The 16,205-nt window shown below is 43.3% G+C and overlaps 1 protein-coding gene across 1 annotated transcript in view; it reads right to left on the reverse strand.

Annotated features, from left to right (window-relative positions):
- Positions 1 to 3,235: 3,235 nt before the first annotated feature.
- LOC135989810 (uncharacterized) overlaps positions 3,236 to 16,205 on the reverse strand; it is a 60,943-nt gene continuing 47,973 nt past the window's right edge. The window contains exon 5 of the mRNA XM_065636872.1: positions 3,236 to 4,258. Coding sequence (XP_065492944.1) covers positions 4,016 to 4,258 — 243 coding nt within the window. The 3' untranslated portion in view covers positions 3,236 to 4,015. The remainder of the gene's footprint in view (positions 4,259 to 16,205) is intronic.

Genomic DNA, 16,205 nt, shown 5'->3' on the forward strand with positions numbered 1-16,205 from the left:
TTGGAGATAAGAACACGTGTTGTCCAGGCACGGGCTGCAATGTTTTCACATATTACTGCAGCCAAAGGCTCAGCCATGCTCAGGTAGCTCGTGACAATGGTAGACTGGAGCTGGCATAATGAAAGTTCCTCTTTTAAATGCTTCCTGAGCCATGACACAGCCTTTCTACAACCCAAATCATTGCCCGATGGCAAGCACAGCAGGGGGAAAGTAGAACAAGGCACCTGCTGCCTCAAATCAAAGAGTAGTTTAAAATAATTTGTAAAAGGAAACACTGATGATTACTTCCTTCTGTCTTCTCCATTAATCACATCAAGGAATTGGTGGTGGTACTGCATCTAAGTTTTCTGAACATGTCCTCATATATACGTGCCACCTCATATATACAAAATAAAATGAAAAGAAAATCAAACACATGTAATAAGAAGATGAGTTAACATCACAATCCAGTGGCCACTAACTTGTTCTGAGAGCCTCTCAAGCCAAGAGACAAATAAATAGAACTGAAGAATAAAAAATAACAGCAGGAAATTACTGCTTCTTGAGAACCTCAATAACACAACAGCAACAGGGGTCTGAATTGCAGAAATGCAAAGTCTCAGCTGGGAGCAATGAGAACAAGAGAACAAGTCTATGTCCATCCCTGTGCTGTGCAGAGACTGGGATGAACTCATCACAGAGCACAGGCTCAGTGCTGGGCCACCAGCTCACCCAGGGCCTCTGAAAGCACAGCTGTCCCCCTTTTAAAACTCTGTAAGAGTTTGAGAGTTGTAGGCCTCAAATCACAGACTCAGGAAGAGGAAGCCAACTGACAAAAAAAAATCAGTAAAAACTCCTGAAATTAAGGGAATTGCTATTATAGATACAGATGTGCTGAGACAAGAGGTTACTACTTACCTCTTTCCTCTCACCCTGACTTTCCCTGGAAACAGTTTGGTTTGTAACTAACATTCCAGCACTAGGCTAACCTCACCTTCAGTCTTACTGTCCCACCTGAGTACTATTAGCTCTCTGCTAAAGACATAACCCACAGCTGCTGATGCCCATATGCAGATTTGGTGCCCTCTCGTAAGTTGTAATAATGATTTCGTAATAATTGGAAGGGTAAGAAGAATGCCTAAAACAAACATGCTGTTCCAGAGATGAACAGCAAATTAGATTTGTAAAATGTCTTCATGTTTAATAATCTAAAATGCTGTTAAATTACAGAGATAAAGCTATTGTCAATATGTATTTTATTTCCACAGTGTCCCTTTGTTCTTGTCATTGTTGGTCAGTCACCTTGCATGGAGAGGGGTGGGGAGAAACACTTCTTAAAATCAGAATATATTCTGGTTTTGATCTACAACAGGGGTTTGATGCCTCTGTGATGTGACCCCTACTGCCATAAACAAACATAGAAGTAGAGAAACAAACATCTTTTTTTTTGTTGTTTTACATTGAGAGCTCACCCTAAGTCTTGTTCCCAATACTTCAAGCACATATTCATATCCCCAAGGATGCTGAATGTAGCTTTCTTGTCTGAGTTACCATTAAATCAGTTAAGCATTTTTTACTTTGTGAAATACTGTGACAAAGTTTTCCATGTGAAAACCTTTCCTCTGGAGCCCTAGTTCTCTCCTAGATGTGTACATGGTGCTTTATCTGTAGTTCCAGTGCAGGGCAGAACCACGAGGTTGATGGCTAACTGGCTTTTATCACATCAGGAACTAGGTGTTTCTGGCTGCAGTTTCCCTGGCCTACACAAAAGCTCTGGAAAAGCCTCTTCTCACTTTCCTCCAGAGAAAGACCTAAAAAGAGATTTTAAAATTCACTGCACATAATGTGCTGCTGGCTATTGGCAGGCACCCTGGGAACTCCAGACAAATGGAGCTTGCGCTGCTGGTTTAGGCTGCAATGACCATGACTGCAGGGGAATACAGAGTGCAACAGTACATTGTGTAATGTGGTTTCTGGGCAGTAGGATGGAGAACAGGATGGAAATCTTATTAAACATCCCTGGACAAGCCAGGGTAATCAAGATTGGTGCTGGACTGGATACCAGGAGCTGTAGCATTGCTCACAATGCAGTATTGGCTGTGAGTAGCCAAGGTTAATAAGAAACATTATTTCAGTACAGAACTTGGAGCAATTTGTTCAGAGAATGTAAATGAGAGGCATGTTGTAAAGGTTTTGTTGCCCAAACATGCATCACTTCAGGAAGTGGTGGAGTGAGGCCATCCTGTGAGTTATATTTCCATCCAATAGATCTCTCCAAAGCCTCCAGCTTCGTGAAGAGCATGCACATGTAACAAACCATTAAGCACTGTCTATGCAGACATGATGTACATCATAGTCAAGGTCTTCAGCCCTGAAAGCACAAACTTCTATATACCTGAGCTAAAGAAACAGCTGGTTGGAATTTGCATACTATTGCAACCAATAAAAGGAAACAACCGCCAATCTTAAAGGCTTGTAGTTCTTTCTGGGTGGAGGATGGAAACCCTTACTTAGTAGTAGCTGTTGAGAACAGCATTTCTAAAATGGCAATCCCTTCTCAACACTGTGCCTGCTCCTTTTTCATCTTCCTTTGTGTAGCCAAGAGGAATTGTGAGGGAGAGAGGCAGCCTGGATTTCCCCTTTGATTCTCTCCTACATCTTCTGACTAAAACTCCTAGTGAGGTAATAAAGTGGAAGTGTTGATGTACTTGTCCTTTTCTCCTCCTCTGCTTTCTTGTCAGCTGTCAGAATGAGCATAAATACATCCAAGGACCAGACTTGTCAAGAGCCAGCCTGGAGAGGCCAGTGAGCCAGCTGTGCCCATTTTTCATGACACTGAAATAGTGCATACAATGGAAAGCACCATGGTGGCCCCTGCATTGGAAGGGTCATCCATGCTTTCCTGACGTGGCCCTAAGATTCCCCCTCTGCCTCAAAAAGGGAGGAGCAGTAAATAGGTTGACATTGTTTGGCTTCAGCACTTATTTTTTACCTTCTTGGGCTGGCTTAAAAACAGGCTGGGGAACAGTGGCTTAGGAGCCATGTTTTAGGTCTGTGAGTGCAGGAGGAAGAGCTGAAGGAAATACTGCCCTTCCCAGCAGATTCTCTCTCCTCCTCCTTGTGCTCAGAAGGGCTATTCCCCCAAAGACAACCAGCAAATGTCAGCTAGGAGAAAGATTCCTCAGGGAGTCCAGGGAAAAAAACAGAAACCAGGAACACTGCCTAGAATTAGGGGAACTGAGAGGGGGTCTGTGCCAAAAAGCACCAATATGGTCAGCAGTCACCTCTGCACCTGCTTAGTAGCTGCCTCTAAGCACTAGCCCCATCCTCTTTTTGACCCCAAAGAAAACCCATGGTAACACATTCATTTTCTAGGTTCTTTGTTATTATTTTCAAGAGCAGGACGGTCATTTGAGCTCTTAAATTTGAGTACTGAAAACTGGTGTTTGTAGAACAGCAGCACCTTTCATTTGTCCTTCACATGAGTTATAAACCTGGTAATTACAAAAGGGATGGGGCTGAGAGGAGCTTGTTGCTGGTCTAAGAGATGAGAAGGTTGAGTTCTGGCTCTGCTTCCTTCACTGGGTGCGGGCAGGAGATTTGCCATACGGGAGCAGCAAACCCAGCCAAAATAGAGAGGAGGCTGTTGGGCTCAGATGGGTGGGGGAAGAGTTAAAAAGATAAAACAGTTCCAGAGAAGGAACATCAAAGTATGGTGCCCCCCGGCTCGTACGCATGTTCTCATGCCCGAGAGAGCCAGCAGTTCTCCATGGATCAGGGAGCATGAGGGACCTGGGAGGAGAATCTAGTTTAGTCACCACGCTCTCCAGTTCAGCATTGGGGTTCACAGTCATTTTGTCGAAGCAACTGTAGTGGCAGTCCTCAGAAAAGGGACCGAAGTTCACCTCCTTAGTAGAAAGGGTTTTCCTTCCTGTGTTGTCTGTTGAAGAAGAGAGAAACCAAGCTGTGCGAAAGGGTGCGAGAAAGAAACAGTACGAGAGAGAGGGATGCTATTTGAGGGCATACTGGGCACAGCTTAGACTCGAGTATGTCTACAGGTTCGTGAGGTGCCTGAGGCTGAGGGGGCTGCGGAGGTGGAGGGGGACTCCTCATCTGTTGTGTCCCCCTGCTCCTCCTTGTGGAGGCCAAGGCTGATGTGGCTCTGCAGGGCTGCTGGGGTCAGCCACTCCTTGGGGAGGCAGCTCTGGAGGAAGGGGATGCAGGAGCTGAAGTAGGCCAGGCGGTTCACCCAGCGGGGGATCTCTTTCCCGCATAGTATCTGTGGAGCAAACCAAAAAGGAGCATGGTTAATAGTACCAAAACATGTGCGTAGTGGCAATGTCATCCCCATCTGCACCACCGCCTCAGCAGGGTGAAGTCCCTGTTGCTTGGAAGAGAGCTGTTTGAAATGTAGAGAGCATCTTCTGCAGCCAGAAACAGTTATAAATCCAAATGATTACACAACTGCTGAACCTGCACGGAGGACCCTGCCAGCCATAGCCCTTGTCAGCATCTTAGTGGAAACCAGGGAAAAATAGTTAATGGCCCTCAATATCTGTGGCCACTCTGTTCTCCAGGCAGTCCACGGGTAAGAGGACAGGCCTGCTGGTACTTCTCAACCAAGACAATTACACTCATTTTCCAAGTAGCTCAAAAATTTTGGAATATTATTTAGGCTGTTGCTGGCCAGACCTTGAGGAGCCCAGAAGACGAGCCTGAGCAGGTGGACGGAGATGCCTGATAAGCTATTCTTGCTACTCACTGTTCTTCCTCCGGCTGACACACTGGGTCAGTCAAGTTACAGTATCTGAAGGTCTTTTTCCTATCCTAGCACATCACCCTTTAATTTCTCCTAATATGGTATTTCCTAAACATGGGAAAGAATGTAACAAACAGAAAAATCCTAGCTTCTCACTAGGCCTGTGTTTCATCAATAGGCACTAATTTGGGTTACACTCTGCTAGCACAGATACTGTTTTCCAAGGTCATATAATATTCAGCACAATGAAACAACTTGCTACAGACAGCAGACCTTTTCTTCTGTGGCATTTGACCACACATACCTACATGTGTCAGATTTTAGTAGCTGTATTTGGCTTAGACCACATAATGAAATTTTCCCTTTACATTTTACCATTTCCCTTACCAGACACAGAAGTGACACGTGGAACTGATCAGCCAGGGCGCCTCAAGAGCCTGTCTTTAGTAAATATACTGCCAATGTGGCCCTACACCAGTATACTAGAGCCTGAAGTCTGTGGCAGCTACAGTAGTCATAATACCTGAATTTTCCTTACCTCCCAGCACTGCCTCCCATGGAAACTCCATCCCACAGACCTTGTCCCACAATTTACATGAGTTATTGGTTCTAGGGTTGTCCATACTGCACCTTCTGCCAATATTAAGTTCTTCTGTTCTTCCTCCCACCTTCTTCCTTTTTAAAACTACGCTTAATTTAATACTATTTACTACAAAAACTGAGAGGGTATTTGTCTGTAACCCACTAAGGAGATTATTTGGTAAGATGTCTGTTCCTGACAATGGAAATGCAGTGCTTAGAGGTTTCAAGAGATTTTCAGGGAGCATGACAGAAGCAGTTGCTAGAGTAAGGGCTATGTGGCACTATATAATAGTTGTTACAGCTGATGACCTGCTGATCCTTCATGCATATAGCCTGGGCAGAACAATCTAAGCCCCACTCCAACAGTCATGTTGAGGATAAGGAAATTAGCTTGCTCCACCAGCGTGGAATTTCCAATGAGGTATGGAGAAGGCAACAAACCTCTGACCATGTTAATTTGACCACAGGACTCACTTTATTTAGGCACGCATTGTTTAAAAATCAATGTGTGAAACTGAAGACATTATCATTATGTTTCAGAGAATGAGCAGAGCCATTTCACTGCTAAAATTACTTGCAAGCATAGACTGTTCTTTATCTAATACACCCCAAGGACTTTGATTTCTGTTCTTACCAGTGCTGGTAAGTGCTACTTAACAGTGCTACTTAACCTCAGATAAACCTATTTGGATCTGTATTATTAAAATTTTTAACCCGGGGACATTTACTTTATTAACAATTACTTATCTTCATCCAGATCCCTGGATCGTTTTCATTGTTAGAGCTATTGCCTGAGCCTGTAAGATGACCTCTCTACCTGCTTTTAAGACTCATTCATAGAAAATTTGCTGATCCGGTTGCTTTTCTCCAGACATTTCTGATCATTTTCACAAGAATTCTACTGAATTTTTAAAATTGTGTTCAATATGTTCTTCTTGAACACTGAACTTGAGCCAAAGCCAAAAAAGCAGCACAATTCCCTCTAGATTTCATAGTGTTAGGCAACATATTGCCATTGTGGAAAGTGACTCAGTTTAGGCTCCTTGTGATGTATCTGTGCATGTGAGTTTGGTTCTCAAGCAGTCATAAGTCTTAATAAAGACTCCCCTGCCCCGCCCCAGATATTAATAGGAAAACAAAACCAGGGCATGAAAATTAGCTGAAAAAACAGAACAGCACAAGGTAAGAGGCCTGAAATGAAAATACTGTGTTTAAGAGTTGGCTTTCTTTTCTAAGCAGATCCCCTAGCAACTGGAGTGACAACCAACGGTAAGACAAGGGGTAATGGGTTCAAACTGGAACACGGGAGGTTCCACTTAGATATGAGAAGAAACTTCTTCTCAGTGAGGGTGACAGAACACTGGAACAGGCTGCCCAGGGAGGTTGTGGAGTCTCCTTCTCTGGAGACATTCAAAACCCGCCTGGACGCCTTCCTGTGTAACCTCAGCTGGGTGTTCCTGCTCCAGTGGGGAGATTGGACTAGATGATCTTTTGAGGTTCCTTCCAATCCCTAACATTTTGTGATTCTGTGATTCTGTGAAATAGCATTTTCCAATGTGGAAGCAATGCTTAAATGTTTGCCTTGTGTTTATGGGAGCTTCTTCACACAGAATGAATCAGTGAGGCAAGGGAGAGCCAGAAAAAGAACAGAGATATGTGGGCATCAGGCCATCAATCAGCAAAGGGCAGTTTGTGGAGCTTAAGGATAATGATGAAGTCGAAGTGGTTTCCCTTTCCTCAGTCATGCTTGTCCTCGCCTCTTGTCAGTGAAGCCTTGTTACTATTCCACAGCAAAAAACAATCCTCAACAAAAGAAAAAGGGCAGCGGCAAGGAATGCCACTGGCACTAAAGCCTGCTCCTATGTTTTTCACTCCTTACCATAAAGCATATTGTGCTGGAGCATCCAGCAGTACTTAGCTAATGGAGAAACATAAAATAAACCTGACTTTAAGGGGATTAAGCCAACTGAGTTTAAAAAAAACAGGGCAAGCAAGGCGAAGTGGGCATTTTCCAATTGCACGTGAATCCACAGAAAAATCTACTTATTGCAGCTCTTCAGAGCAATTCTCAACTCAAAACCATACACTGGAACAATAAACACACAGAACCCTGTTACCATTTTTTCCGCCAGCAGAACTCTTTTTTTAGATAATAAACTGTTATGGGTCAGAAATTGCTGGTCCTGACCATCATACCAAATTGTCCTGCTACCATCCCTTCAGGAAACTTAACACACTTGTAGTGGAGCCTGAGCTTGGCATTGGACAAGAAAGTAGCTGAGCCTTTTGTTATGTAGCGGACTGAAGAAGGAACTTTGAAAGAAACAGTCACAGAAGGGCTAAGCCTATGTGAGATATAAACTCAGGGGCTAGTTATAGCTCATGTGACGCAGAAAAGTGTTTGGGATGGGAAACTCTGCAGAGTACATGAAAGGCTGGACTAGTGGCAGCAGTGCCTGGAACACCTCAGCCCACGTAGGGCTTCACTAAGCTTTGCAAACCTCCTGTGAACAGTGTCCAGCTATCTCTGCTGAGCAGAGCACTTCCTCATCATTTTCTCACTGCCAGGTCCCTGAAGCTGAGTTGTTCTCCACCCACAGAGAGAGCCAGTCCCTGTCACAGACCAAAATCTAGCATTTGGGACAGCGAGCGCAGCTTCTGATTGCCCACCAAGAGATCAGTCCCCGTTTCAGGCAGAAACTTCAGCAAAGGCTGCATGTACTTGCAGCTTCCACTGAGTGGCACCTCCTGATAGAGAGCCAAGTCTCCCATAGCTGCAGCTTCTTCTGGAGACTCTGTGTAAGAACTGCACATGACCCAGCTGGCATCTGCAGAGTCAAGTGGAAACAGCAGTTCAGACATCCGTGGCTGAAGCCAAACGTGCGGGAGAAATGGGACCTGACAGTTCAGGCACTATTTCTAGGCAGCTGTCAAGTCCACACCAGGATTTCAACTCATCAAGAAACAAGTAATTTGGGATACAAAATATCCTCTGAGCATCTTAAGCTGTGTCATTTGTACTGAACAGTCACTGGTTAAAATGTACAAACTGCCCTGGGAGTAAGGACTGCACCCCATCACTCCTCCCTGCCCTAAGTGCCATAAGACTTAGGAGTCACTGCCTAGCAAGGCCTTAATGCTTTCCTGTAAAGTTTTACTGTGGGCAAGGGAACTTCCTAGGGAGCTTCCCTAGCAGCTGGGAAACATGGGCTTAAATGTCATCCAGCAATAGAAGAAGCAGTCTCCTGCCTTCTGGAGGACAATGCTATATTGTGCTGCATTTTGTCAGGGCTTTGGGTCTATAGGCATAGGCTAGACGTTATCTGAGATGACAGTCTAACAGGCTGAGCCCCTTTCAAGATGAAGTAAAGGCCTGATTATTTGTAGATCCTAAGAGAAAGCTCTCAAATACAGTAAGTTCTGCATTGTGCTGGATGATGCCATTGGGGCAATTCAAACCATGCACAGAAGTATAACTGAAGGCACTTGAGAATTTTTTTAAGTGAGCCTTCCCAAAGGCACTATGTAGTGCTCCGATCCATGAAAATCAAGATGAGCAGAGGCAACATTACATTCCTCAAACAATACATGCTAATTACTTCAATTCTTGTCTTCAAACTGAGATTCAGAGTTCAGCACTGAACATCTGCTGAACCACCCACTGCCACTTCCACTTAGCAGCCTTGCTAAAAATGAGGTGGCGTCCACATGGGGCATCCAATTGAGCTACTATACAGTATTTCCCTTGCTGTGTCTTAGAAAATGCAAAGGGCTTTTATTGGTGCCTGAGGAGTCTAACACACACGCCATAGCACCTTAAAAACAAAGCCTTTGGCGCCTAAGAGGAATCTCTCCAGTGTTCACATGAGTTGGTTACTACGAGGGCTAGACAATAAAGCATAGATAATGCTTATCAGAATTTCAAAATAAGGTCGCTAGATACAAACCAACACATCTGCCCAGGCAAAGCATGTAGGCTTTGCTAGGGCAGCCAAAAAACATATGTAGAAAGAGAAGCATGGCAATGCAATAAAATTAGAACTTGGACATATCTGGAATAAACCATTAAGCCAATGCACAGGGACATCTTTTTAACTACCTGGCAAAAACTGAACTGGTAGTATAACTGCCCCATGCTGGCAGAGCTAAGGGAGTCTCCTCATGTCAGCAAGGAACATACCTCTAGCTCTGTACTCCTAATCAGCTGATGCACATGGTGTATGCACTGAAAATAACATTTATGAAAGAGAACGGGCATACCACCTGAAAGCACAGTCTCATCTTGGCAGAGCTGGCACACTAGGATCAATTTCTTGAAACAAATGTATTGTATAGTTATTGTGTAAAAACTGCAATTTTTACTCCAGGGAATCTAACTAGCCTGTGGGTATCAACAGAACAGATGAGGTGGCACTGGGCCCTGAAGCTGCATGCAGCACACATTCAGCAGAGGCAGGCATGGCCAGCATCTTGCAGAGGGAAGGGTACAGCTGAGAATCTGTACATGAGGCTGAATGAGCTGAGTAATGCAGCTACATTCTGGGAGGTAGTAGCCCGAGTCAAAGGGAGGAAGTGAAAAACCTTTTAAATGAATTTAAGTGACTGTCTAAAATGCCCCCATTCTCCCATGCAATCCCTTTTTGTTCTACAGCAGGCAGGGCACTGCCACTACTGTGGGTCCTCCCCAGGACCGCAGGCATTTCTCCCATGTAAAGCAGAAGAAGTGTCTGCATTATCTCCCTAAGATTAGCCAGGAGTGAGGAAAAAGGAAAACATTGAAAGGAGTAACTAATACTAACAGTCTTGCTTCCCTTGTGATGCTAGTGGAAATGTGTCAGTCACCTCTGTGGTCCTGTGGCAAAAGGACAGAGCTGCCTCTATGCAAGAGTCTGCATGCAGAGGGATGCCAGGAACAGAGACGATGGAGTAGGTAGCTCTGGGTCAAACGAGACAGCTGGCTTATAGCTCCTCAGCACTCGCAGCACTGCTTCAGCTTCACTGGCCAGGCCACCAGTGGAGAGGCGCTAGCTGCAAATGTGACATCTTGATGAACCACATTCAGAGCTGAATTATGAGTGTCATTGCTGATGAATTATGTGCCAACGCTGGAGCATGGCAGTACTCTCTTTGAGCATGAAGACCCTTGTACCCACCTTGTACACTTATAAGTACAGTCAGCAGTTGCAGGATGACAAGGTGGGCAGCAAGTAGCCTCATAACAGATGATCATTTTGGGAAAGCTGAGTGTAATTAAGTCTGGCCTCATTAGTGACATTTAAAATAATGAAACTCCCACCAAATGAATGAACAACTGCAATTCATTTGTATTATCATGATGGCATGAAGGGGAACTGCTTTCTCCTCACAAGTGCTGTTTCAAGACCTGTGGCTGAGAACAGCTGTTGCCCAATAGGGTCAACCTTTCCAGTGTTACAGACATGCTGAACATGAGCAAGCAACCCACATGCATAGAGGGATGGACATCAAAAGCATCTGTTTTTGCTGAATTGCTAACGAAGAAACTCCTGCGTTTCAGCATCAAGCCTTGTTTTCTAAAATTAGTGAGCAGCAGGTTACTGTGGATGGAGATAAAATGAGAAGAGACAATATGGGAACTCATCGGAATAGGGAAAGACCTTTTGTCTGGCAGTGTTGGCAGAACTCCTAAGCAAAAGGTTCCAGTCTCAAAAGCCTATCAACACGCTCAGACAGTTCATTTACACTCCTGACACTTTTCATTTATCAACAGGCAGTGGTGAAAAGATCAGGGATTTTCCTTGCCATCTTCATTTGTGGAAAAGAGGCATCTGTTCTCAGGCACTTGCACATAGAAAGACTCAAAGGCTCCTTGACGACTTAAGATGAATGCCCCAGATAACATGAACTAACTTAGCTCCAAGGTGTTATGCTTATTTATAACAGATAAGGACAAATGCAAAAAGCAAATAAAATAAATGGTACAAAACACCCACATTCACACCAGTCTCAGTGAGCTTTTTTTTCTTCAAAATTACTCCTAGAATATTTTTGCATTTAATCTTTTGGGCTAGATAGATCACATTAAAGCAAAACCTGAAATAACTGCAGAAGTATGTGTGGCAAAGTCAGCCTTTTTTCAAAAAATTGAAATTACGTGCTAAGAACTTGCTATTTAGGGGGGGTTGATTTCTGTTTTAAATAACTTGCTGCCTCATACTATTCCCCTGCACGTGTAAATAGACAGGATAAAGAGGATGGACTGAGAAGTGAAAGGTGCAGAAGAATTATCCCACTAATCTTTTTTTGGGGGGCTGGAGAATTCATTCAGGATAGGCAAGGCTAGAAAGGTTAATGATGGAAAAATAAGTTTATATTTTTATAGCAGCCTTCATTCTAAGGACTTCCCAAAGATGTCATAAATTTCAGCTAATACACAAACTACACTTAGAAATCTCATTTTACCACTGCAGAGAAGCCACTTCTAGAATGCAATATATCAGTTTATTTTAACCGCCTGCAGTCAAATTTGTGCATACTTACAGGCAGAAATGAGAGAAAAAATGACATCCATCTGAAACCATGAGGATAATTCATGGGTGCAGGACATCTTTATTAATAAGCTTCTTCCAAACGTATGTGGCAGTTAAAAACCAGAAAACAAACACAGTCTGTTCCCCGTAGAGCTAACAACATTCAAAGGCTGTTGCAATGAAGCAAGTCTTTCCACCAGCTTCAGCAGGACTGGCTCAGGAGCCGGGAAATAAAGCTTTCCTAATGTTCTTTCATGCCCTGTGGTTGTTTTTTTGTTTGTTTGTTCATTTCCTTCTCTCTGTTTGTTGGGAGCATTGTGTCCCCTACCATTAGCAGAATCCCACGTAGGCTTTTATGCAACAAAACACCTCTCTCCTCCTCTACAACAGAGGCAACAGAAAAGCAATTGTTGACTAAGGAAAACACAGGTATTACTTGTCTACCTAGGATCTGCTGAAGACTGGTTTATAAAAGATTCTGCTGCTCTTGACTGTGACTCACATGCCACCTGAAGCTCCCTTCTCTGGTGTTTAATCCTTTCTCTCTGATAGCTTTCAGGCTAAGGAGAGCTTCCTAGTTTTTAATAACATTACGATGAGAACTCACATGTGCCTCGGGATGGACTCCAAGCTTTAGGCTTGAATTATTCACTGATGATTAAAAAACTGCCCTCATTTGGTCCCTGATTCAGCAAACCTGTCTTTTACAGAGAATTTACTGAAAGTCGAACTTCTCTAAGGAAAACAGGCTTCTGATGTCAGTTTGTTATAACATATGCCATCAGCTATGCCTTGGCTGATAAAGTACAGGTGAATAGCCAGAGAGAAACGAATACGCACTGGCCACCACCTCCTGTCCCATCAGCACAGCTCCACACCCTCTACCAGTAAAGCAAGACCCTCTGTTCTACCCAAAGCTCCAACTACTTTGACAAAGCACAACCAAGACAGCCATACCATCAGGGAAGTATACATTAAACACAGCTCTAAAGCCAGTCACAGGGATATCTTACACTGTGCTTCAGTTATGAAAGATGCGTATTTCCTGCTATTGCACTGATACACAACGACAAAGCTTCTCTCTGCTACTATCAGTAGGACAAATCGTTACCAATAATACAAAGAAAAGGGGAAAGAAGCCCTAGCATCCAGCCTAGATGTTACCCACATGCAGGAGAGCCTGATTTCACCCCTGCCTCCCAAGGAGATTCAGATTGTGTGGCTTCACCAAGCATTTCCATCCAATCTGGCATGAGGGTTTAATAATATCACTGTGGTGTCAGCATCCATAGCAGGTGTGCTATATACCTGTTTCAGTCCTCTGTAACCATCAGGTTGCAGGAATCACTGTGAAGACTCCATCTGTTAATGTTCCAGGTATTTCCTATTGGAGACCTTCCTTTTAGGCTGATTTGAGGGAGTCCTACTGACTTTGGGAGACTGGGAGCTATTTACCTCCCAGGCTGAGCACTGCAGTGCTGCAGCTCTAAGACTCTAGCTGCAAAGCATTTGATTGTGATAAGGTCCATAATCCCTGCCATGTACAAGCCAGCCTCGTCTAGGATGCTAAAGAATTTTCCAAGGCTGACCTAAGCCACCTCAGATGCTTAGGAGACTCTCTTCCCCTCCTGTGTCAAAGAATGGGCCAAGCTCATTTTATTAAACTCCAGGTCTATTTTCCAAGGTCTCTTTGGCTCAAGAGCAAGACTCCCCATTCCCCAAAATATTTTTCTCTCTCTAGAAACTTTGACAAATTCTACAAGTTCTAAATGAGCTTGTAAAACCACAAGCAGAAAAATCCTGATTCAGGGCTCTCTCTTCTGCTGAAATGTGTTAACTTCTTGTTTATGTAAATAGTTGAAGTAGGACAGATCCCACAGGAGAGGCTGAGGGATTCCCTGCTCCAGAACATCTTGTGGCTGATATTCGGGAGAATTTTTGCTGAAATATAGTAGAAAAAGTAAAAAAAAATCTTTAGTTCAACTTGTTCCCTTACACCTCAGCAAGCATCTCTATCTGGGAAACTCTCAGTTACTTGTGGATGAGTATGTCTCACCAGCTAAAAGTTCTGTTTGAACCACAAAATGTCCTAGCAAAAGATTTCATAAAACTGTCAGATCTCTCTAAAAGGCTCTGCTTTTGATGACTTGGTTTACTCCAAAAATCCTAGGTCAGCTTTAATAATTAGTTTAAATTTTAGCCATTTACTGTGATGGCATCTCCAAGCACTGTCTCCTGGATCAATCCTTTGGATCAAGAAATGCTGAGCAATAAGGAAATAGATCTTTTAATATTTAAAGGAACAAAGGGGTGAAAAGGAACAATGGGTACAAAAGGAAGCTGGATAATGAGGTACCAATCTGTTTTCCTCAAAGGTTTTTAGTCCCTCAAATCCAAATGACCTTAAAGAGCCTTCTGAAGAATGAAATCACATGTGGACATGAAATGTGTGCCCTAACTTCAGAGCTGGTTCTCATCTTTTTTAACAGCTTTCTCTAGATATAAAATAAAGTAGTGATAATTTAGGAAGCAAATAGGGATGTTTAACTGTGCTTCACCATCCCTCAGTCATGCAGCCAAATTCTGCTTTCAGTGATTCTAGCAGAAGTCATACCAGACCACTCAGGTGTTTCTGAGCTACGTTTATTCAGAGGGCTACTGCAGATTTTCTGACCATACTTTAAAAAACACAAACAAGTCCTATTAACACATAATCAATCATCTCCTGAAAAAAAAAAAAAACACAACAACAAACAAAGTTTCAGAGCATCTGCAAGACAGATAAATAACTGCAGGCTGGGAAATTGCTACAAAATACAGAGGGTTTCTACCTTTTCTAGTACTTAAGATAAATTATGCACACAAATCAGAAGGAAATCTTGAAATCCTTCCCCTTTCAAAAAGGAGGAGGAAATATATGGTAATAAAAACCTTCTGTCACTGCTGTCCTCAGGTAAAGTTCTAACATCAACAATTTTAAGGTGAATCAAATCAGTGCCTCTCAGCTCATTTCCTAATTACAAGGAGCATCAACTTAATATCAAAATGGCCCACAAGACCCACTGACTTCATTGCCATTCCACCACTGGTCAGGCTATTGGGGAATAAAAGGGGCAATATTTCCTGGTGTTCAGAAGCTTTGATAATTATATGTCATGTGTCCTATAGCAAGGTGCTGAAGAGTTTCCTTAAATAGGGATCATTCCAGTTGCTTGGCAGTAATCACACTGATGAAGCGAGGAGTGGTTTCCTTGAGTCATTCCATTTATCTTCCCATTCTGGTGCTGATTCAAAGGTGTTTTTCCCACTTCCCATGGTGAGTTGCCCTTTTTCTGAGACACGCTGTAGCAACTGTCATCACTCTGGTAAGAACACAGCTCCGTAGCTTGTCTTAGGCAGGAAACTTCAGAAGCACAGAAAATTGCTGGTGGGAAGTCAAATGAATCATCTTCTGTTTGTGAATGGGGTAAGCAGTAAAAGCTTTTTCAGAGTCTTTTAAGGTGCAGCGATATGGTATCGCTGAGGAATATCACAAGACTGGAGAAGACCCTTGAAGAAGAAAACCATCCTCCCTCTGATCCTCTAGTTACTGCTGTCTTCCCTAAAGAAGCTGTCCTCAGGCACTGCCTGCTCACCATATGCCTATGCATCAGTAGGGCTCATATTCTTATACGTTCATATTTGAACCCCTGGCAGTCAACTTTTCTCCTTTACACATGTTTAAGGGTACAAGCTATGCCAAGTTTGCATTTGCCTTGCCTAGTATCTGCCTTACACAAGCCCAAATTGTATTGTAGAGTTGCAGGGGCCATCATGAGCCATGTTCTCGCGTCGAAAAGAGCCCTCTAACAATAATTTCACAGTTCCCTGTATCTACATGCACTTGCCCTTATCTGTGGCCAAAGAACAGTCTTGGTGACAAAGAGTGTGTAACAGCATGTATTTCTTGGCACCTCATGGCATACTGCATTGTGGCCCACTGATGCAGTGACAAGTGCTCCTGCAAAGCACTGGCATGGTTGGGACCTCAAACCGGTGGGTCCTTGCAGGGGAATATCAGCCCAGGAATTACTTTGAGTTTGGCTTCTTCCCAAAACTACAAATGTATTAATCTTCCTTTGTGTCTGCTTTACAGCAATTTGTAACTTCTGTCCTTTTGCTATCTCACATCTCCTTGTTCTGAAAAATCAGGAAATTCAATAAATCACATTATGGAAAAAACTAATTATTTTTGCCTTTCTTTCTGTTTTAAAAGGTTTTCCTAATGCTTAAAAGCCAATATTTTTTTTCCATCTGGCAGAGCTTAAATAGTCTCTTTCATCAGCCAGGACAAATCATAAAGAACATAAATACTTTTAAATTCCTTGAAGGGCCAT

Source organism: Caloenas nicobarica, chromosome 5 (assembly GCF_036013445.1).
Source record: "Caloenas nicobarica isolate bCalNic1 chromosome 5, bCalNic1.hap1, whole genome shotgun sequence".
Lineage (NCBI taxonomy): Eukaryota > Metazoa > Chordata > Aves > Columbiformes > Columbidae > Caloenas > Caloenas nicobarica.